Consider the following 26,159-nt stretch of genomic DNA (forward strand, 5'->3'; position numbering starts at 1 on the left):
TGTCTTTATCTCAGCCCACAAGCCTTTTGCTGTATTTTCTCTCCCCTGCCCAGCTGAGAGGGGGAATGACAAAAGGGCTTTGGTGGGCACCTTGCATCCAGGCAAGGAGAACCCAGCACACCACACATCTGAGCTACTACGTCAGGCTACCACATCTGAAACTGCGTTAATAAATATACTATTTAAAACATCTAGGCTTTACACTGAAAGTACAGGAAAACAGGATTTCAGCTACTTTGTAGTCTGGATTCATGACCAGGGTCACCCTCAATAGCAAACTTCTCATCCTGTCATCAAAGAGAGGATGTGGCAAGAGAGGAAATAAAGAAAAAGAGTACTTCAAGGTACAGGCAAAGAAATCACTAAACACAATTCACACAAGTAATACAGAATTCCTGAGTAGTAAGTAGGCAGTGGGTTTACATTTTTTTTCTCAATGACACTATTGTTTCTCAGGCTCCTTCTACTGTACTCAAGCACAGATTAACATCAAGCCATTAAAGTATTTAGCCTTTGGCATTTTGGAAGGAATTTTGGTCAAAATAAAACATTCTATGTATAAATTCGTGTGGAAACTAATATATCAATAGAAAGAATAAATAAATTTTTATTTCATAAAAACAGGTGATAACTCTAGAAAAAAACAAGAAGAAAGACAATTCTATAAGGAAACCTATAAGGAAAGCTTCCAGACACCTGTGCATGTTCTAGGTTTCCTGAATCTCCTAGCGAATTTAAATCTTTGGGAACTCTCAGCACAAACTACCGCCCTTTCACCACCTTACCCTTTGTCTCGCTGTACTGTATGTGGGAGAATGAGGCCAAAGTCTGGGCATGCCAGAGCAGCTCTGAAGATCTCATGATCCTGCCCTTGCACAAAATCCTCCTTCATATAAACAGGGTCTTCATCTCCTGGCTTCTCATATTTTTTATCCAGTCCCTTTCTGATTTGTGGAATTCTTTTCCTGAAAACCAATTTTTATACTACAATATGTTCACATATTGTTACAACAGAAGAAGACCTCAGAGAAGAACGATCTGCTCAGGTCTCATGGAAAATACATAAGATGAGTGCAGCCAGGAATTCAACCTGAGTTAAAGACAGTTTCACAGTCGTATGTGAGTTTTCTTTCCTCAAAAACCATAAGGCTGCTGTACTTATAACCTATCAGTCTGGATGCTGGATAACTCAAGCTTTCCCTGTGTCACCAACTTCACATCATCTTTTTGTGGATTTACCTGTAGGCTTCCTTGTGACAGAGGATGAAATTTATCTCACTTGATGTTAGATATCTATTGATTATTGGTATCTACATACCAGGTCACTCAGGGTTTCCTTTGTAAGATACTCTCTTAATGGAGAGAAATAGATGGGTTTAGGGTGCAATTCACTTGGCCTGTTTTCTGTACTTACATAAGGAAGGGATGAACTGCACCACACAAGACCTAACCTCAATTTATTTATGTCTTGTAAGGGGACAATTGAGCACCTACCACTTTTAGCGGTATGTACTTAATTTAGATAGATGAATCCCACCTGGATTCCTCACTGATTCTTCACTGGGCCTTGCAGTCTGGCTGAACTTGCCTCCCACACGTCTGGAGCTGACTGCAATGGGAATTCCTCATTAAAGACATTCACTTAAAAAGCTACAAATTTGATGGCACTTTGCTTCTCACTTCTCCCAGAACATATGTTAACTGAAGTATGTACCATACACAACTTGCATAGAAAGGTCCTAAAATCATACACTGCTTTAGTATGGCAGATGCCTGTGTCAACTCAGTTAGATCTTTCCACGGCCTTAAATAGACATTTTTATACTTTTAAGTCAGGTGTTGCCTTACAGTAGTTTTATTCTTTTCTGTCACAGGTAATGAACGAGCACTCCCATTTCCTTTGTAAGATCGTTCTTCCTTCCTACTCCCTCATTTAATACGTCTGAGAAACTTCTTCGGTGATCATGAAGGAGTATCATCATTCGGTTAGTGAGACTCAGACTTTCTAACTGAACAAGCATACATTTTCCAGTGTCCATATTGTGTAGGAACATAGATAAAAGCTCAAGCTATTAATAGTTTAGATAAATAAAATACTGACCGACAGATTAAACCACTGCTGCAATGATCAGCTACTCAAAGCCAGCTTTTTCTCCAGAATTATTTCATCGGCTCCTAATCTGGGCTAGCTATAAATGCAGTTATAGAGTATATTCACCTCCAGGGAACATTACACCTCCTTCAGACTGAAATCTTGGCAAGTTCAGATGACTTCTCTATCCTAATTTCTCTGTCTTGAACTTAAAAGGAGGTGAGGGTTACTGTTTCAAACTCAGACAGACACTGGTCTTCTAAATACCTAAAGTGAAGTGAGATGAATGTCACTAAATGGCTGTGGTAAGGGAGGACCTCCATAGAGATTTATGCTGGTTTACATAATGTGAAATGGAATACAAGCTGATTTAATATCCTGGTTTTTGCACATGTGGAGCTCTACAGATGTTGTGCAAAACCTGCTAGGAGCCTGAAGCCCAGTGAACTTGCAGGCTGTCTTTGTGGCCCATGACTTGGGACATGATCAGTCTTAGGCGTGAGCCTAAGACTCTGTCTGCGGTGTGGAAGGGTAGGACACAGGCTCTCATCTCAACAATTCACCTATGCAACAAATTGTCCTATTCACAGGGGAGAAAATATGAAGAAGGAAATCCAGATCTGGTTCTGTATCACATTAAAAGAAAAAATCTGAAAGATAGAAAAACACGGTATTTGAAATCATATCAGAAATTATAGAATCATAGTATAGTTTGGGTGGGAATCTTACATTAATCTTTCCAGAGCCTGTTCCAGAAGACACTCTTCTCTCACAATTTTTATTCAAAATCCTAATGCTACTGCTTATCCCAATGGAATTAATAAAATGGAACAAAAGATACTCATCCCTCATGTCATGTGGGCTAAATCCCAAGAACACTGTTGGATAAAATAATGAATGCTCCCATGCTTAAAGCAAGAGGATGTATGTACATTCAAAGAAAAAGTATAATGTTTCCTCTGAGGTTCACTGAGGAATAAAGATAGCATTGATAACCATAGCAGAACTGGAGGTTAAGGTTTCGCTTAACTGCCCCAGATTTGCCTTGTTAACTGTACCATATATTCTATAGATCTACATTACTATGAAATATGAGTTCTATATTCCTACAAAAGCACAAAGTAGGAACTCTGGAATATATCGCTGGGGAAGGAAAAAAAAAAAAGAAAAAAAAGAAAAAAAATTAACCCAAAACTCCCAAGGAACTGGATCACAAAAAGCCTCATTACATGAGGTTTTGTCAGCTGAAAATTTCTGTTTTCTTTTTAGCAGCATTTTATTTCCAGAAAGTTGAAACAATTCTAGTTCTTCTACAGGACCAGAAACCAGATAGACAATAACTAAGGTTTGTTATTAAAAATATACAGAAATAAAAACCACTAAATGTGAGTCCTGAGTCATATTTTCTAAACTTCTTGCATCTATCATACTGCATAACTAAATGAGATTTGCCAGATGGCTGTAAACTGTGAGGGAGACAAAGTCAGATATCTTTTAGTCAAGAGACAGAAACAAACATCTTCTATCAAACAAACCTAATTTTCAACCCAAAGAGTAGGAAATTTTACTACATGTAAGTACCATTTTTTCACTGCTGAGAGGCAGGCAAGACAGTAACAAATATCAAGTGCAGAAATTGCAATCAGGGACAAGGAGGGAACTTTTTAGGGACATGGAGTAAGAGGACAATCACATCACATGAGGATCACCTGAAGTTGCTAAAACCCTCCAGAAGCCTATGAAAAACCATCAGGCACAGCAACTTCCTCCCATCGCTGTCAGAAATACCAAATGTAGGTGTTTCAAAGTAAAGCTCTAAACTTCTTTATTAATTGTCATGTTCTGTGGTTGCAAGTGGTTGCAGCCTGAAGCAGAGCTAGGATGTCGGGTTCACCTCTCTCTGAGCTGCTTCTTCTGCCCCAGTTTTCATTCACTTAAAACAGAAGCCAAAGACGGTCATGGAAAAAGCACGTGAAACAAATCCACCAGATTTCAAATATTTGCATAAAGCTGAAGTAACATAGTAAAATGTAATTTTTCCTCTGAATCCCTGTGAGGTATCAACGTCAGTATTTGATAGACATTTTAAAAAGTATATGTAACCATATCTGCAGGGGCAGAGAAGTTTCCCAGTCACAGAGAAGGAACTTTGTGACTAAAACATAAAGTCTCAGAAAGACGTGAAAGTAGCCTGGATTTGTGTCCTAGCAAGGGGTTCATCTTGAGGGAAGAAGCTAATAGAAGAATAAATGGAAATGTTTGCTGGCAAGAATAGATCTAGAAAGCAGCAAAAAAAAAAAAAAAAAAAAAAAAAAAAAAAAAAAAAAAAAAAAAAAAAAAAAAAAAAAAAAAAAAAAAAAAAAAAAAAAAAAAAAAAAAAAAGATTATGTAAACAAGATACACCTGAATGAAAAATGCCTGACTATTGTGTGACAAGCAATAAAGCAGCAACACTTGCAGTTATTTTCACAGAACCTGCCAAATCACATTAGAAATCTGCATCAAGCCTGCAAAATCAAACAGATAGAAGTCAAAAAATACCAGAATTAAGTTTATTTCTTAATTTTATCCTCTTCTTCCACAGAAGACCCTAGGCCATACTCGGTGTTGAAGCAGCATCCAAGCCTTTGTGAGCTGCAGTGCTGGGACACAGAATCACAGAAAATGCTGAGCTGGAAGGGACCCACAAGGATCATCAAGTCCAACCCTTAGCCTTGCATAGGACCATCCCCAAGAGACACACCATGTGCCTCAGAGTATCATCCAAACATTTCCTGAACTCTGTCAGGTTTGGTGCTGTGACCACTTCCTTGGGAAGCCAACCACCAATCCAAATCCCACTGCAAACAAAGTTGAGATTTTCTTCTCAGTATCAATGCTATCACTTAGTATTTCAGTGTTCCACAAAATTTCTGTTTAACATCACAAAGCCTCTGAGAAGGCAATTGTTGTCACAGGTAATATTATCCTTAGCTTAAAAATAGAAATTTCAGACACTACCACAGCACATACTTGTCATACATCCATGTGCCTGGGTACTCCTGCTAAAACTCAGTTTGAGAGTGACCCACAACTTTCCTGGCCCTCAAAAAATCCCGTGGCAGAGGGCATCAAACCTCCAGAACAGCACTGAGTGGGTAAGGCCAGACCACTGCATAAAAGCAGTCTCAGGGCCACATCCTGGCCCCCTGGTTGAGCAGCACCAGCTGGATGGTCTCTGCACTGTGTGGGGCTGTTCCCTCTGTAGCAAACGTGCCTTGTCTCTCAGGGTGCTGGTGCACAAGACAAGCAGAGAGTCAGAGGTCTGATGTCCAAGTCTGCTCCACAACTCTCTCTTATTCAGCAGCATGAAAAAGGCCTGAAAGTAAACAGTCGTTCTTTCTTTTGCCTCTCTGATAACACATCTGCAGGATATTAATACCTCCCTTACTCATTCCCAAAGAACCATTAATGTCTTTTATGAATAATTAAAAGCTTTTTGTAAAAAAGAAAATATTTATTTTTTATATCAAACGTGCCAAAGTACATATGAGAATTCAAAAGCGATCATTTTAGCCTTTCCTTCTATACCTGAGTACTCAAGCGAGCAGTCTTGATGTTTGTTTGAAAGCTTAAAAAATCTTTAGGAAAAACACTAAAATAAGCAGTTATACTATCCCTTATCTGTCTTATTAGTAGAGATCTAAGTAACACTACCACTACCCCTGTTTGTACAAATAGGATATTCATCTGTAGTGAGTGCTCCTTGTATCACACAAGTAATTCAACATCAATGTGAGGCTGTGATTAGAAAATAACCAGTGACACCTTTTTGGGAATAGGTGAAAAACACTGAACAGAGAAGTAAGGAGCTGCTTTACTGCTGTGTTTTGCACTGATGACATGAATACTGAAAGTCCTTTTTCTGTATATTGTTCTAGCATCAGTATATTAAAAAGACTAAAAAAAAATACCTGAAAACAGGAGAAAATGTCTTAAAATTAAAGTCTTAAAGAGTTTGATTTCTTCAGCTTATCAAAACAAAGCTGGGTGCTGACTTGACAGTTTCATGATGACCAAATGCCACATAGCATGAAGATACCTGTTCTAAGACAGAAAAGGTTTAACAAAAGGCAGGCCCAAATTAAAGGAATTGCAACAAATTACCAAGGACAACTAATAAACTTCCGGCCTCTTCATGGCTTCAAATTAAAACCAGGTGCCCTCCTTAAAAATATGCTTCAGAAAAATCCAAGTGATTTTTCCCAACTTAAAAGTAAATAAAGGATCAGTAGGAAATACATGAACGGTAAAAGACTATGTGACATTAATTACCACCGTTCTGGACTCGAAGTATTCCTTTCCCTTTATGTGAAGTAAAATAGTTTCACCATCTGTTGAGAGCAGAGTAGCGACGTCCGGGGAATTTTGACCTGCGCTCCAGATTTTGGCAAAAAGTAATCTCTAATCCTTCTGTCTTTGTCACTCTCCCAGTACTCTGGAGAGACTCCCTCGCTCCCTGCCTCTACCCTCCCAGTCATCCCGCTCCTCATCGCAGTTTCACTTTCTTTTCTCTCTTCCCTCCCGTCATCGTCAGTGGGAGATGGCGAGGGGCAGAGAAGGGACCGGGAATGAAGCTTGCTGGTTTGTTTTTCCATCCCTAATAAAAAAAGGTAAACTTAAAAGAGCTAAAACAGGAAACCAGAAAGCAGGGAAAGGTTCGTCGTGAGCAACACGCTCGGCATCGGCTCAGCAAAGGATTGATTCCCAGGCTCTCCAGGAGCCCCGGGAGCAGAGCCCGCGGGGCGGCCACAGCAGCAGCAGCCGCTCGCCACCTCCCGATCAGGGGGAGAAGGAAAAAAAGGAAGCACTTCTGCCGAAACCCGGGATCGAACCAGGGACCTTTAGATCTTCAGTCTAACGCTCTCCCAACTGAGCTATTTCGGCTGCCGTGCCGCCTCTCACCGCGTGATAGCACTAATTTGTTCTTTCCCACCCGTCACCCGGCTTAGCTCTATACTTGGTGGTTTCAATAAAATAGATGTGTGCTGGATGGCACGAACGAATGTATGAAGAGCCTTTGCAAACAAAATTACGCCGTAAGCCAAATTAAAATGCAGCAGTAACACAAAACTACCTGTATACATCTATGTACCACACATAACCTACACGTGTTTACTATCGGGACAATGGTATTTTGGATTTGGCTCCGGCTCCGTGGGTTATTTGGGAGGGTAACAGAAACTACAACATTCTGGGGGATATAGGAGCGTTAAATTAGGAGTATTTTAGCTTCAGTTTTCAGGGGTTTTATTTTGAAGCCTGACAAATTCTTCGCAGAGATGATGTATCACAAATATATGGGAATACAAGGGGTACCTGCACCCCCATTTTTCCATGGTCTTGCTGGGAGCTGCATGTTCCACAGGAGAAACTCCATGTGTCTGCATAAATCACAAATCCTAAGCACAGTTATAAGAAAAAATAGTTTACGCTCACATCGTTCATTAAGCATTTATTTCAACAAGCAACTGCTGTAACACTCCTTTTGCTACAAGCTAAAAGCAAGGGATATAACCAAGTGCCCTCAACAGTGCACACCGCCCTGGTACTGGATGCTCATCCCCCAAGTTTTTTATTTGCACATCCCATGCCTCCAAAAAGAGTTACCCGTGACAGCATCCTCTATTCATGCTCCCTGCACGTTGCGTGGCGAGAGGCTGCTTTGCAAGAGTGTTCACTGCTGCTCCCTCGTGTTGGTTAAAAAAAACAAAACAAAACAAAAACCACAACAAAACAAAAACACTAAAACTTTTTCTTTACCTCTCTCTCTTCCCCAATAATAGAGGAGTTTAACAAATTCCTCCTTTTTCAGGTGGGGAAAAACAAGCCTCTTCCCAAGTCAGCCATATGAATATTCTATGACATAGACCCCTCCTATATCCTTTTCCTTTCAGAGTGTATTTTTCCTCAAGTTGTTCCACTTTTGGGAAGTCTTTTGTGAGCAAACACTGTTCTTCAGGAGCTGATAAATTTTCAAAAGTCGGAGACCTATTTTCGGAAGTAAAAAGTCTGAGGACTGGGCCAGCAGTTTCATGACTGAAAACAAAAACTCTCACTCAACAAAAAAAAAATCAGTCAGGGAAAGGTTAAAAAAACCACCCACACCATTGTACTAAAGAGGTGTGCAAACAACATACTGATACAAAATCTCATCTTCTCATGATTTTCCACTGCCACTGGCAATGATTGTTTTGCTGAGAAATTCTGAATGTAATCCCTTAACAAGCGTGTCTCCTACTGATGCAGCTAACACAATCTTGTGATCTTTGCTGCAGATAAGCTCCAAATGTGTCACGGCATGCTTAGAAGTCAAAACACTATTGACTTAAGAGTTTTCATGCATTACCACAACAGAGGTACTATGGACCAACGGGTTATTCTGATTTTTATTATTTTCAGAAACCTTTGTTTTGCCAGGTGAAATGGAAATGGAAATAAAAACTACAGGTAATGCAAAACAAAACGAAACAAAAGAGTAGGACAATTCAGTCCCTGATATAGTATATTTAAGAGTCACCTTTTCCCCAGAAAGAATTAGGGGAGGGGTTTTGTATTAAAAGTTCCTCCTATTGAAAAGTAGAAAGATAGAAAGATATTTGCATTTCATGGCTATTTAAAGAGCATAAGAATACAGTTTTAGCAAAACGAAGCATTCTCAATCAAAAAAAAAAAATTTTTTTTCACCCACAACTTTTCTCCAACATCAAATAAACTACAGGGTGGACAAACTGAAGATTTTTTCCAGTCCATCATATGATGACAGTGATGATCAGCCTCAAGCACAGTGACACCCCTTAATGCCAATCAGCATACAAATGTAAGCAAGTGCCAAGGTCAGACCAGAAAAAGCCTTGGAGAAAGAAAGAGTTGACTGGAGCCAATACACACACAACAAGGGCCCCACAGGCCACAATTTGCAGAATAAGCTCTAGATGGCCCATCCCTGGAAGTGTTCAAGGCCAGGTTGGATGGGGCTTTGAGCAAACTCATCCAGTGGAAGGTGTCCCTCCCTCTGGCAAGGAGGGGAACTAGATGGTCTTTGAGGTCTCTTCCAACCCAAACCACTCCATGATTCTATGACTGCAGATGGCTCTGCCTCAGCTGCCCACTGCAATGTCTTCCAAATCCGTTCACTTGCTGCTGGCGAGGGAGGTATTGAATAGCAGGTGTGCTACACCAAAATAATGGGGTAGCAATGCTGGTTTTCCCCAATGCACAAGGGCTTTCAGGAGCTGCTTCCCAAATACCTGATCCAGTTCACAACAGTAACCCCAAAAAGAGATGTAAACCCATATCTGTGCCCAAATAACTTCCCAAGTCCGTGACGGAATCTGGATAGAAGACCCTTGCCAAAGGCCAGTCTTCTCCACTAGAAAGTTTTATAGTGATTTAAGTGACATACACGCTTACTCCATTTATTTTCTTCATTGGTGTAGCCTTTGTTCAGTGACACAAACCTTGAGAGAATGGAATGAAAGATTACAGTGTTCACAGTATTTTACATCACTCCCCCTTTGCCATCCGCAGAAATGCTTCCCAGTAAAAACAGTGAAAAATAAAACCTAAAAGCATTACACTTCTCCACAGTGACAGTTCACTAGCTGATCCTTTGTTCCTTTCTTCCTGCAGAAGCCAGAAGGTTAATGGCAAAATGAGCTGTTTTCTTTGACAGGAAAAAGACTTTTCCCTGTGAAAGAAATGGTCCTACCGGAGCACTCATCCCCTAAGAAAATCTGATCTACAGCAAAGTAGCTCAAAGAAAATGCCTCCTAGACTTTTTAAAAAATATATATTTTGAATGTGCATGCATACATTTATATACATATAAATAAAAGCAGGAATACTGAGCCAAAAATCTCAGTCAGTTGGAAGGATTAAATCTTTAAAACCTAAATAAACCAGAACAGTTTCCACTAAAAAAATAATTAATCTTTTGAAAAAATCCACTCCCAGTAATATCATTTGTTTGGATAGTGACATAAATATGAAAGCTTGCATCTTCAGCATCTAAATATTCGAAACAATTTTCGAAAGATCTATTCAATAAACCAATTGCATCCTACTGCTTTCTTCTGTGTATTTCTGGTAGCACCGTTATAAGTTAATTGATCTGCAGTGTTCCAACCAATTTTGAATGTTTAAAATAATTTTAAATTAAGGTTTATGTAGGTTTAAAATAGTAAGATTTCAGTAATCTGTAATCTCTCCTCCTAAAAACACATCACAACCAGTATTCCAGTACAAGCAGAGGTGAAATATATAGACTTGTGTGCATCTAACCCAAAGCAGCTGCCACAGTAACCATACATGCAGCTAAAACAGATCCTTGCAGCACTTCAGCTATATCTGGTACTGGCTTCTGTAGAACACATAACATGAACATGGATATTTTAAGGAAGGATGCATATTGTATGGAAGCCATACCTCAAGAAAAATATAAAAATTAAGAAAATATTTGAATGTCATCAGCAACGTGTGTTTGACAATGAAATTTAAGTGATTCATCCATAGACGTGTATCTGGTTAGCCAAGTGTGCTAACAAACCAACATATACTAACTCCTGTAATTTCTGCCCTTCCCAAATGGAGCCTTTGACTTCCAAACCAAGTATCAGAAACCCAAAAAATACAACTGCCACACAATTCAAGTGTAGCGTTATTATCCCAGATTATCACAGAAAACTCACCTTCAAAACCACACTCCCAGACTTTAGAACACATACTTGGCACTATGGTAAACCCCAAAACAGCCTTTTTTTAGGATAACTCTTGCCAACGAGAAGTGGCATTTTATCAACAGCACCATGCACCACACAAGAGGGGTGAGGATGTTGGAAGCACTTGTGTTTTAAGAGTTAACTACCAGTTTCTGAGACAATTTTGGAGTCACTGCAACTTCTGAGAACACCACAGCACCCCAGTCCTACGCTTCTTGAAGCTCTACCAGGGGCCACAGAAGGATCTGGGACTGTGCCAAGTACAGAAGCTCAACTGATAAAACCAGGAAGAGTGGCCTTTTTTGTTATCTGCCACATCACCTCAAAATAAAAAAAGTAATTTTTTAATAGGAAAAAAAGGAATTTTTCAGGATAGAGGAAGAGCTAAAAAATATTCTTTTAAAAAACCCACCATCCACATTTTCAGCACGTTTTTCTTAATTAAAAGAAACCGGTTACGCCATACTTTTATTACTGAATCAACTTAGAAAAAGATTCACTGACATATTTCTAGAATTGATGTTTTTTTCCAAATTTTACATTAAAATTCAAATATTGTTTTATCTTTAAAATGTTACAGAAAGGAAATTTGTGAAAACACTGCATTGAATAAGGTCTGGTAACCCACAATTCACAGTAAAAGAAATATTTAAAAACATTTTCTCCATAAATAACCTTCATATCACAGGACATAATATCACTGGAATGTTAACTGTGTTCCAGTATTTCAAGTTTGTTACAATTACATTTACGAAAAGGAAATTAACATGTAAAAGACAGTAACAGAGTAAAAAGAGGACAAAAGTTTAAGAAAATGCTTCTGGAAATCTCAGCAAGAACACCTACTACTTCTTGACACCTTTCCCCCTTGCTCTCCTTAAAAAAGGGGCATTTAAAGTCATACAGTAGGTACCAGTTTAATCAGCCACCTACCAAAGTTAATACTTTACCAAAGAGAAATGGACGGGACAATACAGGTGCCATACCTAGATTTTATCAACTCATTTCGACTCACAAAAAAAATATAACATTTCTCCCCTTGATTAAAAATAGAACCTAAGTCTTTGAAGGGACAAAAATAATATATTACACCGTAAAAACAAACTAATACAGATGAATGATTCCACAACTAAAACAAATCTAACATAAAGTTCCAAAGCTATAATTTCAATTAATTATTTTAGTTAATAAGGCAGATTTTACTTCAGTTACACTAATTTATAGCATTATAAATATGCTTCACTCCGTGCAGGTCTTTAAAATCAATACCTAGTGAGAATAGAGTATTGCACCAAAAGCTGAAACCATTCCAAAGGTGTGCCGCACTGTAGCTCTGTACTCATGCCATGTATCTTGAAAACATTCAGACTCCAGTGCAGCCACTTGATTGCAGGCTTTGAAGAAAAGGCCGTATGAGGTAGAAAAAACTCCTTCAGGTTCTGCACCACCCTATGGACCACTGAGCTGAGCAAATGGCTCTGTCACAGGAAAAGGCTCCAAAGCTTTCTCCGAGTTTTTCCAGTTGTGAAAGTTTTCTTTGTACCATTCAACTAGTATGGAGAGAATGCTGATGAGTCAAGCTGACCAGAGATAACAGGGAAGATCAAATATTCCACAGACATCATAAGACTATGCTAATAGTTCATTATGCAAAACTTTAACCTATAATACTATAAAAATCTAGTTTAAATTTTGTAAGTTCTTCATGCAAAACTTATTCTAGCACTAAAAAGGGATTAAACTTTTTTAAAATCATGTAAATTTTAAGAAAAAAGCAGACAAGTCTATGTAAAATTTAAGTGTTTAAATTCTATCTCTTTAGCCTCTCATTAACTAACCTATATACCCATTTCCCCCTCCCTTTCGCCCTCCCTCCTCCTATAACTTCTATATCAGTGTAAAAGCCATCAGTCCTACTTGTCTTCTTTATTCCTTCTTTCCAAGGCACTTTAGGTCTCCATCCTAAGTTGTGCATCTTTTCTGAATTCATTGGATATCTCAGGTCATTTGTAGGCCTGATGAAGTACAAAATGCATACAGAAAACAATTTGATTAGACTTCATTAATTAGAGATGCAGTACTTCACATCGTCTTCAAAGGAATATTAGGTATGCTTCAATTTCAAAAATTCCCATCAACATGAACAGATTGCATTGCCTTCAAAAAATACATGGCAGCTGAGTGAAGCTACAAAACAATTCAGTTTGTACAGTCAGCTACTTGGAATTGACTAGAATAAATACGAATTAATATTTTATTGGCACAGAAATGAATGCAAAACTCAAATCACTGCCAACGCAATTGTGCAAGTCAGTGCATTTGCAACGCAAAGCCAGTGTTTTCTAATATTAGCATTTACATTTTTCATCCTGAAAACCCACAAATTCACACATAACTTCAGATTTAAACTACACAGGCTTCCAAAGAGTTGTCATTACAGTGCCTCAGTAGCTACACAAACTTGGTAATACTGAATATGTAGAATCCCAAGCTGCAAGATTCTATATTGGAAGAGGTATCTTACTCAAATTTTCACTTCCACAGTTTGGTAGATGGGTAGCCTAGTCTAGCATTCCTGCATTATTGGCACTGGCATACTGAATAGTCAAGGTACATGTGCAAACACAAACCAAGTACTTCTCACTGTTATTATAATACACTAATCTCAAGCAGAAGCAGAACTAATTTCTCCATAGCAAGTAACCTCTATGACCTTTAAGTCCCTCATTACAGAATTAAATAATCATTAGGTAGCTATCTGAAGGATCTTTTATAAGACCTCAACCTTCTTTGAAGCATATATTCCTATGTGGTTAGTTTTCCCGAGCCCATTTATGTTTTAACATTAGCAGACAGGGCCCAGTACACATGAAGAAACATGCCAGGCTGAATTACACTGAGACCCACTGAATAGTCACATCATGTGAGCCAAAGGCAATTTGTTCAAAGGTCTGTGATACTCAGACAGGATTCTGAAGAAAACTTTCTTTTCAAAACAAAAAAGTTAGTACAGTTAAAGACACTTCAGTTGCCATGATAACAATCCACATGTGAACAGAAAGTGAGAATTCTAAAGGCTATAATACTTAACTGCTATCAGCAGACACGTCATTTCTAATCACTCTGGAGAGAGTGATATCTAAAGTAAGCAGACTCATTGTTGCTGAAAAGAAATGGAGATAAAAGAACAGAGCGAAACCAAGCCTGAAATTAAGGACAAAAACACATAGCAAAAGCATATCTATAAAAGTTATCCATTTTTATCACTGCCCTAACTTTGGCACTTCAGAGATTGACATCTACTTTTGAGATAGCAGCTTCAGCTTAAGATAGAAATCTAAAAGTAACTACACTCCATAGGCACATATTTCTGCCTGTAGAGAGTGGGTCTTACTATAAAGTACATCTAAGTCTGAATTAGTCACATTAACACCAAAATACCAAAGCTAAGCAAGAGACAATTCATCTCACTCAGTGATGTTGAATACAAAGTACTGAATAAACTATATAAACTATCACGATGAAAACATTTAGCTGCTGTGCAAAACCTGTCCTCTTCCCAGAGCAGGCTTCAGTAGTGAGAAGTATGAACAAAGTTTGAAGACAGAGAGATTAGCATTACACGTTCCCCTTCAAGACATACACTCTGACCTAAAGATCCAAATAATAAACAGAAATTCTGTTTTTCTATATAGTGATCTGTACAGATCATAGATGTCAAATCCACTAGTAAAAAAAAAAAAAATTAAGAAAGCAAAACAGCTCTTAGTGCCTCAGAAGTGTTCCCTCCTTCAGAGCAGAAGCACTTCCACAAAAATCTATTTGGCAAGAGTGTCAGAAGCCTTCAGGACAAAGCTATCTTGCATGTCCAGGATATCCTGCAAATGCTCCATGTTCCTTACCTGTCTTTGACATAATCCACCCAGTGCTCCATTTCAGACTCGGAACTGGTCTTCTTTATCTGTCAGGAAGAGAAAAAATTATCAACCCCATACATCTTGCACTGTCTAAACATACACTTGAAAAAAATACAATTAACAAGATATAAGTTTGTTAAGAAAAAAAAAAAAAAAAAACAAACCTGCAAACAGAAATGGTCTTTTGTAAACTGAGTTCTCAAACGACTGAAATAACCAAAATTATCTAGAACAATTTCAATACTTCTCCTTCATCTGAGCACTGCCAAAACATCCATAATCAAAATGTTAGATTTTGATAGTGCTACTTTTTCAAAACAAAACTAAAGCAGACAGCATGAAAAAAGCCCTACTAAATGGTATTTAATCATTATGCCAGCTATGTCCCAGTCAGGATAACTGATGCAGCAGTCCAACACAGGATAGCCCGTACTGCAAACTTACACAGTACAGCTACTACAGAAAGGGTAGCACATCATTCTGCTACAATTACCTTCCAAAACCCATCGCAAATCTGAGCTCTTTCAGAGCTACAAAAGGTTTGTAGAAGAATTGTAAATATGTGAAAAGAAAAATGGTAAAGAAAAGCATCAGAACTGTTTACTCACTAAATGGATTAGCTCCTTAGCAAGCTGGGCAATGGACATCTCAAAGTTAGTTCCAATGTTATAAATTTCACCTGGTTTCCCCTCCTTCAGGACAGTAAGGAATGCTTCTACCGCATCAGTTGCATAAAGGAAATTCCTTCTTTGAAGTCCAGAACCATGAATACAGCTAGGACATGGAAAAGACAAAAAATTTTTGTTAAACTTTAAATAGACAGGTTCAATTTATTGGACTGTGTTTTAAGTACCTAAGGTACTTTCAGTAGCTGATATGTAGACAATACTTTACTTTAAGGAAATCCTATTATTAAAATAAGTAATTCAAAATTTAGTTATGAAATTATCTTTTTAAAAACTGTAGCACATATTTATAATCCTAATTACAGTTTTATAGCACCAATACCACAAACAAAAAATGCAAGTTACCTACCATTTTCTGTTCTGTTGCAACAAAGATATAAACTTTGGAATAACCTAAGGAATCGAACAAAAAAAAAAATTACTCCTCTCTTTTAGAAGCTGTTAATCTGCAAAGAATAAGGGAGTTCACCAGTCAAGTATCATTAGGTATTTTAATAAAATCCTTTAAATACTTTTAAGTTTTATTAACTCTAATGAAAGAATGTATCAAGCCTAGAAACGGCAATGCTTTTGGTTCTTAAGAGCCTCTATTTTAGTGTAAACCTCATCTTTCTGGCAGTTACAAAATGTAACATTTTTTAAAAAATAAAGTTTTCCTTACTTTTTGCACACAACAGTAACTAGAAATAATTACTGCCAACAGTTCAGAACAAGGTTTAAATATCCAGCAAATTATAGTAAATTTATAATCAAAAAGTAAGAGTTGTTGTAATAGTTAAAACTGGAAGGGAACCAATAGAGAATTTCAAGGAAACTAAACACAGATCAAGTGACAGCCACGAGCTTGCTGCACAAAGATTTACAGCATTATGTTCAGCTACAAGTTCAGATCCATTCATAATGTCCCAGAAACTTCAGAACAGTTGGCACCCCTATTACAATTCTTAAACTGAAGCCATAAGCAAACTACTCAAATTACTTTAATTTTGTTAACCTACTACTTTAAACATAGCAACAGACATACTAGGTAAAACTAAAAATTCATCTAGCCCAGTGCTGTGTTCTTAGCAGTAACTGAAATGGGGTACGTGAGGAAGAATATATAGAAGTCAAAAACAAGCAAATAGTAATACATCCCCTGAATATACCCCCAACACTCATGCAACCCATTGCCAGGCATTTCCCAAGTCACAGATCAGTGTAAAATTTATTTTAAAAGTCATTGCTTATCCAGCTACAATTAGGTAGGGGAAAATAAATTTACTTTGCGGGGGAGGGGGGAACCACCACTACAAAACGTAAAGAGCCATTCAAATTTTAAAAAGTACCTCAGTAGAACTGGAAAATATAATTACATTTCACACCACATGTGAGTATCACTTTCATTCTATCAGTATATTTCCATGAACTAGCATAGCAGATTTTGGTATAGACTTAAAAAGGTAGCTCCCTCTCATAAATAACCATTTCAAATACTTACCATGCAAGTCTGTATAAACACATGCGAAGACAAGTCACTTTGCGCTACTTCTCCCCTCATATCTGGTTGCTATAAGCTTCATCTTATCTATTTTCTGTACAGGTTAGAACATCACTTTCTATACCAGACATACTGGTATATAAACTCACAGTTTACCTTTTGAAATGTTTACCTCAGTTATTAAACATTCCCAATTACAGAACATGACATACGAGTTAATATAATTTGTAGGAGAACCCTGCCAAGATACCCTTTGAAAAATGTAAAAATTACGAAACAAAGTCACTGTCGTAAAATTCACATAAATAACTACAATTCCCTAACTGAAGTTTTATTGATAACCAAAAAAAAGATTTGTTCATGGTAAGAAATGTTAGTGTGAGTTCAAAATATATAATCACATGTTAGTTGCAAGAGTACTTTTTTCAAAAGTGACTGCATTCATAAGAGAAAAAAGTAACATCAGTGCAACCCTGGGTTACTGTACACTGAAGCTGAGAGTAAAGCACAGTTGAACTTACTTTTTCTGGATACTGATGTGGTCCATAAACATTACTGCTCCGTGTGATAACAGCTGGAAACTTGAGAGCATTAAACACACATGTGATTACACAAGAAAATATATACTCATAAAAATCTGTTAGCTTCTTGCTATTCAATAAACCATAAACTGACAAAAGTGCAATGCTTATTCAAAAATCTGTAAGCCTTCGCAAACATCAATGAATTAAACCACCTGTATTTCTCCCAAACAAGCAAGGGCCTCCAGGCCTTCTCAGCCAGTTAGAAGCACCACAGGTGACAAATGTTTGAAATCTCTGTCTTGCTCTGGAACCATCGGAGGACATTACATGCTGCTTGACTGAAGACTGGCTTACTCCTACATATTCCAGGATGATGTTTCACAGTCATTAACGTCCTACTCATGTCCATTTTATACCAAAACCATCATGAAATATCAAGAACAAAAGCCTAAAGCATTGAAAATTTTAAATATTTTTGCTTAAGCAAATCTGACTAATAGGGTTTTTTCTTCTTTCTTTTTTCACTATGACTATACCCCTGGTCTTAATATAATTTGAATTTTGCATGTTCTACTTTTATATGATACTTTCTTATTTTCTTCAAGCTTAGCGGGGGTTTTTAAATTCCTAATGTTCTCTTTGACCATTTTATCAAAGCGTATTTTTAGATATTACAGTTCAGATTTAAAAAACCAAAAATTAAACACATCTAACCTGTCCCCACTGTATAGCAGTGTATCTCCACCACTTACTGGTGGACATTCTCCAATGCTTCCAAACTAGAGGACTAACAATAATGAAAGAGAAGGTACTGTGAGGACTAGCACTCTTTTATATGTAATACAGACACTTAAGTATAGGCTTCAGAGTTTTTAAAGCTTCCATCAACTTACTTGGTACCTTTCCCAGTAAGACTGAACAAAACACTCTGCAGCTGCTTTAGAGGAGGCATAGGGATTTGTGGGACGTTTTGGTGAAGATTCATCAAATTCCTAAAATGAAAAAAAAAAATTTTGCATTACTCCGTTTCTTTTGCCCAGATAAACTTTAAAGTTAACAAAAGAAAAATGCCTAAATATCCAAGTACATCAGTCTGACAAAGTCCACAGCTAAAGACAGTCTATTTATCAAACATGGGAGGCAGTCAGATCACCAACAGTAATATTTTTTTACTTCTAGCAGAGTACCTCAAAGTAGCAGGTCCTTAGATTTTTATCTTGTAAAATAATAAATCCCTTGCTACAGGGAGGCTCAATCCTTTTCATGTTCATATTGCCTCAGAGTGCCATTGCACCACCACTAGCAAACTGACCTAAATTAAAGGGTCTTATCTTAAACTTGTCAGTAAATTTTATTTCTGTGAGAAATGTAGAATTGCAACCCAAAAGCCTCCAAAGCAAAGCTTCAACAATTCCGACCACTTGCAAAACAGGTAGCTTCCAGGTTATCTTGCCAATTCAGTCTACTTCTCATCTGTAAGGAAAAAAACCAAACCAACCCAAACCAAAAGAAGGAGGGATACTACACGAAGTGTGATTTGTAACAACCACCTTAACATGATTAAAAGACTTACTGTTCTTGTCTGCCTTTTGCCTCTGAAATTAACTGGACTTCCTCCCTTCAAAAAAAACTCTACAACAATTCACAAAGATTAAAGTGCTCTTTTCAAATGCCCAGAGGCAGAAAAAGTTCACTTGAAGGTATCAGTCAAACTACTGCTCTACTCGCAAGAAAACGTTATCCTCGGGTATCATTACAGTCTACTGATGGAAGTTGTTTTGAAGGAACTGAAAAGGGCATTGTGACAATTAGAAAGTGCATAGGATTTTTTTCAAGTACATTAATATTTTCATGGACTATGGCACAAGGCTCCTTGACTGTTATTTATGCCTTTAAAAATATGAACACGCATATTTTGCCTTTTTACTGAGCTAAATTATATTTCCTGAATTAAAGTCAGGCATAAATTGTCAGAAATCAAAGATTTTCATAGAGCAACAATAAGCATCTGAATATTTATTACAGGAATACAGGAATTTTTTCCTGTTTGAATTGTCACTACCTACAGTTCTGTTAGCATTTTAGCTAGAGTATAAAAGCTGTTACCCAGCTGTCAAACTGTGAACATTACTGAAGTCTCATGAATAGTCCAAGACAAAAACTCTTTGATACTATTTCTGAGCAATATTCAGGTCATTAATGACCCCAACCTCACTGTTTTAGGTAATACACATTCAATATAAAACACAGTGCAAAAAAAAAAAAAATCAGGACAATTTTGATACTCAGCTTTCTAGAAATAACCTCTGTTTATTTACATGTCCTAGTACTGTAAGAAACAGCTTGAAAGTCGCACATTTACAGACGCCAAGGAAAGAGAGACTCAGTTTGTTTTCACTATTAAAAGCAAGTAAAGCTAGGAAAACCCTCATGCACTTTCAAACTTACCTCATCAGTGCTACCTCCATATACCTCATCTGTACTAACATAGACAAACTTCTCCACATTGGCTTCATGTGCAGCAGCAACCAGCACGTTAGTGCCATAAACGTTCACATACGTGAATTCCAGGGCATGCCAAAATGAAAGATCTACATAAAAAAATTCAAACAATTCTGATTAAATTTTGGCAACGTGGGGCTATTAGTTCCTACTGAATAATATTAGAGGTTGAAATATAGGCTTGTAAGATAGCAAGGTCATTATTAAATACAGGGACTTTCTACACTTACTTGAAGACAAAAATCCTTGCTTTCAACAAAAGGTTGGAGGCAGGAGCAAAAGCTTGTTGTTTGTGGACTTTTTAACCTAAAATAGCATTATCTAACTTTATTTAAACATAACTACTTCCCTTTTCACCAGGAAAGGTTAAGCTCAGTAAGAAAAGTGTCATTCAAAGACAGTTGTAAGATGGAGTAACACATACCCAGTACTGTAATTAACCAGCACCTGCTCTAATTCTAATTGTCCCACTGACCTAATGACTTTGTGCATATCAAATCTGACAATTTCAAGAAGCATTTTCCTGGGGAATTCTTTGAAGATTTCTTCTCATGATGAAAGGAGTAAGGCAGGGATTGTTCTTCATAATAGTGATACCGAAAAGCAGCAATCTGAAATAGGCACTTTTAAGTATAATAGTTCATTCTCTCTAGAACTGAGGTAGGACTGCGACGGGACTTAAGCCTAATCCTTCAGCTTCCACACTGTGTTTTTTCACGTGAGTTTGGAGTCAATCAAGTAAAAACTTAAGACCACATACAGACTCTCTCTTCATTGCCTTTATGGCTCCATCAGTACACTGTCAGTTACAGGTGAGTCTAGATGGAATTTAAAAATGTAATGCAAGTAAAAAGGGGGGAGGGGGGCATTACTATTTATGTGCAATGAAAACAGACAACAGTCAGATGAAGCACTTTTGAAATCAAGGCCATGAACCCCTTTAAGTTAAAAGGCCACCAGACAGTGAACCATGTAGTTTGCAGATACAAACTGGTTCCTTAGTTTATATGATGTGAAAAGACAAAAAATATCAGTATGTATTTCAAGCAGGTATAGCCATGGAAAATAATAAGAAAACATGCAGCAATGCTCACCTACATGTGTTTGGGCTGCAAAATGAAGGACTATATCTATTTTCTCAGTTTCAAAGAGCTGTTTTATAAAATCAGGTTCACAAATATCTCCCTAAAAAAAAAAAATTAGAAAATCATTTTTGACAGAAAATAGTCTCATTTATACCAAGTGTAATATAAGAAATCATTACAAAGCGAGCACGGGATAAAAACACCACTAACCAACTGAGTTTCGGGCAATTTATCAATTCCATGTCTAAAATAAGACCAGATATAAAATTTTACCCATTTTGAGAAACATCCTCAACAAAACTTATTTCAGGAAACTTAATAATATTAACTATGAGAAACAGCAACGTTCCCCAAAACACACACAACAGCAATACATTGAGGAACTTCAACGCTGAGGCTGAAATGCCAAGTTCCCAGAGCAAGAGTTACTGAAGTCTGGCTAAGCAGACAGGGACATCTAGTGGTGAAGCTGATTTCCACTTCTGTCAAAATAGATGGCTGGACGTCTTGCGAGGATTCTGCTTTTTGTTGTTTGTTACAGTAAATTATTTTTTTAATTGATATATTTACCAAAAAAGAAACAGGCATCGACACAAAAACTATTCTTTAATTTGACACCAGAACCAGCACCTGTTCAAGGTAAATGCAAGCTGAGGAAAACCTTTTGATATTTACCTGTTGGTTCAACTTAAACAAGACAGTATGTGAGAACAGGTGACTCGTGGAAGAAGACTTTTGTATTTTCAAAAACAAGGTAAGTAACTAAAAATAGTTCAAATGTATCTATGTTTCAAGAAGTTCTCAAGTAACAGTTCTGAACAACAGCCTCAAAGAAGTATTCTATGTCAGAAATGGGAGGAAGGTGAACTGATTTCCCTACTTCTTATCCCTGAATAAAAGTGAAACACTCCAGTAAATACCATACATTATTTTGAACTAATTGGCTACAATTACTGATTTTTTTTAAACTGAAATTCAAGCTTAGTACATCTGTGATGAGCAACAACAGAAATTGCGATAAAAATTTATCTTTTACACAGCCCCTGATGCAAACTTGCTAAACTTTTACTTCTCTACTTTCCAAAACAGGCTTCCTTTTCAAATACCACTAGAGTGTATATCCTTCTTGCTGTCTCCTAAGGTCAGTAACAGTGTTACATTTCTAACCAAAAGGGTTGCACATCAGAGATTATTTTTTCCGGGACACTTTTTCCTGTCTGTGTAAATGGCTTGGTTGCATATCAATTGTACGTTAAGCTATGACAAACTGTCCCTAAAAACAAACAAACAAAACCCCACACTCAAGAAACCCACAAAACAAAAACATACACGCACCAAAACACAAAAAAAAAGAAAAAAAAAAAGTTAACCACACTGAAAAGTTGAAATTATTTATACTGGCCTAAGTTTTGTGACAAGACATTCCTACCCTAGTTCAAAAGCAGTAAAACCACATCATTCCTTGTTACTGTTCCCCTGCTTCACACAAGGATAAACACTTACTGTTTAGTGGCTGTCTTATAGAATTCCACACTCTCCTCAGCATTTAAACGCTAATATCTATCAAGTTAACAAGGCTTTTACACGGCACTCATACATTTCACATCATACAGTGGAAACAGTCAAAGACCTTAGGAAAAATAATCAAAAAGCTAGTCTGGTTGAAACTGCATATATGTGCACATCTGCATACAGACAGTCCCTTTCCCCTCACACAATTTTTATCCAAATAGAGATAATTCCTTATCTGAAACAAAGGGGTACGTTCACAGAAACATAAACACCCCTGGGGTTCACCAAACAGGTGAGGGCAAATTCAACTCCCAACTTCACCTGAATCTAAGACAAAATATAATACATCTACTACCTCTGACAACGTTGCTATTTCAGAAAACTAAACTATAGGCACTTCTCAGATGTCCTGCAGCCTTGGGCAGTCCCCAAGACAGAGAGACCAGCATCAGCACTGACTTTATGGTAGAGAGGAAGAACCTCAGCATACAAGCCCAACAGTCAGAATGCTGATCTGAGCAGTAAATCAGAATCAATCTCCTATTTGAAAACCAACTGTGGAAGCAGTAAACAAATTTAATTGGCAAAATTCTAAAAAGAAAAGGTATACCTTGAATGTTACCATAAAACCCCATTCCAAAATGACTGTGAACTATATGAGCATCAACAGCAGCATGAGCAAGAATGTAGCCTGATGTCCAGCACAAACATAACAACAGTGTGTTGCACACCATGGAATATGACAAGCAGTGGATTTTAAAGGTTCAAAGTCTATGACAGCATCAGAGAAGCACAGAAGAGCTGCATCTAAGTCTGTCTTGACCACATCACATATGAAAACCATCCCTAAAACCACTCATCTCAAAATTGTGCTTTTATCAATTCTATACCTTTATGATACAACCAGATATATCAACTTTCCAAAGACTACTTCATGTAAAAGGTAGAATATACTGCATATGGTCAGAGACTTCTGTGGGTGAAATACAAAGGCTATTAACATGACAACAGATGAAGTAAATGCTCTTATGTCCGTCTGACTGTCACATATATTGGCATATTACATATACTGACTCATTTCTGACAGTGAAGGAGCTGAAGGAATTTCAACTTCATCATAAATGAAAGTAGTGGCTTCCACTTTGGGGACCTCTGCAGACCACATTAACTGGGATACAAAGGGATAAAAGTCAGTAAAAAGTCAAGTTTCTAGACAAGAAGGCTTTATCACCTGGATAAACTTGTAGTTTTCCTTCCCAGAGACAGTTTCAAGATTCTTCAAGCTTGCACAGTAGTCGAGCTAAAGAGAAATAACCACACAACATCAGTAAGTGGGCTTCATGGAAGCAAATAAGCTAACTCAAACCCAACCTAATCAGTAGAAAGTATAAAAACAAAGTAAAAACTTACTTCGAAAGAAAACCTATTTCACAAGCAGATGTGATTAAGCTTTAAAAACACAACTTCAAAAGATACCTTAAGTGCAAAAATTCTTAACTGTAAGTTTAGAGTTTGGAAAGCTTCCCTCTTTCTTTTTTTTTTTTAATCAAATAATTATTTTTGGTGGGAACAGGAAGAGCAGTTGATTTTTTTTTTGTTTGCATAGGAACAAATGGAATATCAAACAAATATTAGTAATTAACAATAGACTATATAAATTTCAACGTTACAGACTGCATCAAAAATCATTTAAAACAGTTTTCCATATCAAGAAAGAAAACAAGCTATTACCTTATCTAAATTTATAATCAGATAGTTTGGATAGTTTTTCACGAGAGAGACCACTACATGTGAAGCACTGCAGGATAGAAGAAAAACATATTTTACAATTACACATTCAGCTTTAAGGTAACAAAAAGATGACAAATTACAAATAAATTCAGCAATATCAAAAGTCCTTAGGGGAAGAAGGGGCTATACTCAAGACTGGTGAAGAAGGAATTCAAATATATAAGATACATCAACATTATTCTAACATATAGTCTGTATATTATTCTAATCTATTGTATACACAACTGCATACTGTTAAGACACTAAAAATCAGAATAAAATTTATGCCATAATGAAAGAAATCAGCATTCCTCACAGCCACATTAAAAAAAAAAAAAAAAACACAAACTGTTAAATGCTATATTCAGCTGCCATTCTAAAATACTTTTACACTCTCTAGTTTGTACATTAGGCACCAGGGAGAACCAAATAGTCAACTCTCCTAATCCATAATACTAACTCCCATCACTCAGCTCTCCAATACTGCTTTCAAGAAGTGACAACCAGACGTCTTTGTGACTCCAGCAGAGCTAACAACACTGTGGGGCTGACACAGGGAAATAGCAGCTGCCTCAAAGCACTGTGACCCCCAACCCACAGAATCACATGCAATCCTTCAGGTTGGAAAAGACCTCTGAGATCATCAAGTCCAACCTATGACCCTGTCAACCACAATGGCACTAAGTGCCACATCCAGTCATTTCCTGAACACCTCCAAGGCTCCATCACCTCCCTGAGCAGCCCATGCCAATATCCAGTTACTTTTTTCTGTGAAGAAATTCCTGCTGATGTCCAACCTGAACCTCCTCGGCGCAGCTTGACGCTAAGCCCTCTCATCCTGTCGCTGGTTGCCTAAGAGAAGAGGCTGATCCCCTCCCGGTTACAGCTTCCTTTCAGGCAGTTGTAGAGAGCGATAAGGTCTCCCCTGAGCCTCCTCTTCTCCAGGCTAGACAACCCCCAGCTCCCTCAGCGGTTTCTCAGAGGACTTGCGCTCCAGACCCTTCGCCAGCTCCGGTGCCCTTCCCTGTACAACCACAATCCCGGCGGAGGGCGAGCACCGCCTCCCGCTGCCAGCGTCGGGAGATCCTTCTTCACCTTCTCGCTGCCCGCGGGCAAAGGGTGGGCGAGGCAGCGCTCCAGCTCGCTCCCCAGCACTCACCACCGCCAAACCCACGGAGAGCCACCAGCGGCCGCCGAGCGGACGCGGCCTGAGCCGGCGGCGCCACGGGGCCAGCCCCGGACGGGCACAAGGGAGGGGGAAGCGCGGGACTCGGGCCCGTCGCGTCTCACAGGAGCCGGGGCGGAGCAGCACTCACTCCCTCACTCCCTCACTCACATGAAGCCGGCACCGCCCGTCACCAGGAGCCGCTTCTCGAAGGCCGGGAAACCCGCCGGCCCCGACATCGCCCGCGCTTTACGGCACCCTTCCCTCCCCGCCCCTCTCCCCCCACACGGCCGCGCGTGCGCGGGTTTCACGGGCAGGGTCGCAGCACCCGAGAGAGGCTCACTGAAAAACCGCTCTTCTCGTTCCCTCCGCGGCCCCGAGAGTAGGTCTCCCGCCGCCCCCGAGGGCAGCGCCGCGGGCAAGGCCTGTGCAGAACGCCAAAACTTCGCCTCCAGCGAAACGACGAACGTCACCTCCTTTACGACACTGAGTCTCCCCACTTACGTCCGGGCCGGGCAACGGGACACGTTGCGGCGGGGGCGGGGCCTAGCCCCCTGGTCACGCCCCCAGAGGCGGGCGCCCCCCCCTCATTGGCTCTCGCTGCGCTCCCGCCCTCCCACTGGCACCGGCCCGGTGGGTGTCACGTGACCTGGCGGGGCACCGCGGG

At 38.6% G+C, this 26,159-nt stretch overlaps 1 protein-coding gene and 1 non-coding gene across 2 annotated transcripts; both read right to left on the bottom strand.

Annotated features, from left to right (window-relative positions):
- Window positions 1–6,945: 6,945 nt before the first annotated feature.
- On the bottom strand, window positions 6,946–7,018 carry TRNAF-GAA. Its single transcript has one exon. It is a non-coding gene; the product is annotated as a tRNA-Phe (tRNA).
- Window positions 7,019–11,271: 4,253 nt separating this feature from the next.
- Window positions 11,272–25,749, bottom strand: TGDS (TDP-glucose 4,6-dehydratase). Its single transcript, XM_027884272.1, has 12 exons — window positions 25,664–25,749; window positions 24,289–24,355; window positions 23,789–23,857; window positions 21,055–21,145; window positions 19,907–20,049; window positions 18,352–18,450; window positions 17,456–17,515; window positions 15,804–15,847; window positions 15,377–15,542; window positions 14,754–14,812; window positions 12,769–12,866; window positions 11,272–12,401 (listed from the first exon to the last, which is right to left on the bottom strand). The coding sequence occupies exons 1-12, from the start codon at window positions 25,729–25,731 to the stop codon at window positions 12,301–12,303; spliced, it is 1,065 nt and encodes a 354-aa protein (XP_027740073.1). The 5' UTR covers window positions 25,732–25,749; the 3' UTR covers window positions 11,272–12,300.
- Between the last annotated feature and the right edge of the window lie 410 nt (window positions 25,750–26,159).

This window comes from Empidonax traillii, unplaced genomic scaffold (genome assembly GCF_003031625.1).
Source record: "Empidonax traillii isolate 1590-97213 ecotype Southwest subspecies unplaced genomic scaffold, ASM303162v1 scaffold141:size962631, whole genome shotgun sequence".
NCBI classification, from domain to species: Eukaryota; Metazoa; Chordata; class Aves; order Passeriformes; family Tyrannidae; genus Empidonax; species Empidonax traillii.

Excerpts from the sequence above, each read along its gene's own strand:
- TGDS (XM_027884272.1), bottom strand. The coding sequence starts at position 25,731 with ATGTCGGGGCCGGCGGGTTTCCCGGCCTTCGAGAAGCGGCTCCTGGTG. Across the intron at positions 23,858-24,288 it reads TGATTATAAATTTAGATAAG|CTCGACTACTGTGCAAGCTT; the intron begins GTAATAGCTTGT and ends ATTTCTCTTTAG. Across the intron at positions 14,813-15,376 it reads CTAAGGAGCTAATCCATTTA|ATAAAGAAGACCAGTTCCGA; the intron begins GTGAGTAAACAG and ends TCTTCCTGACAG.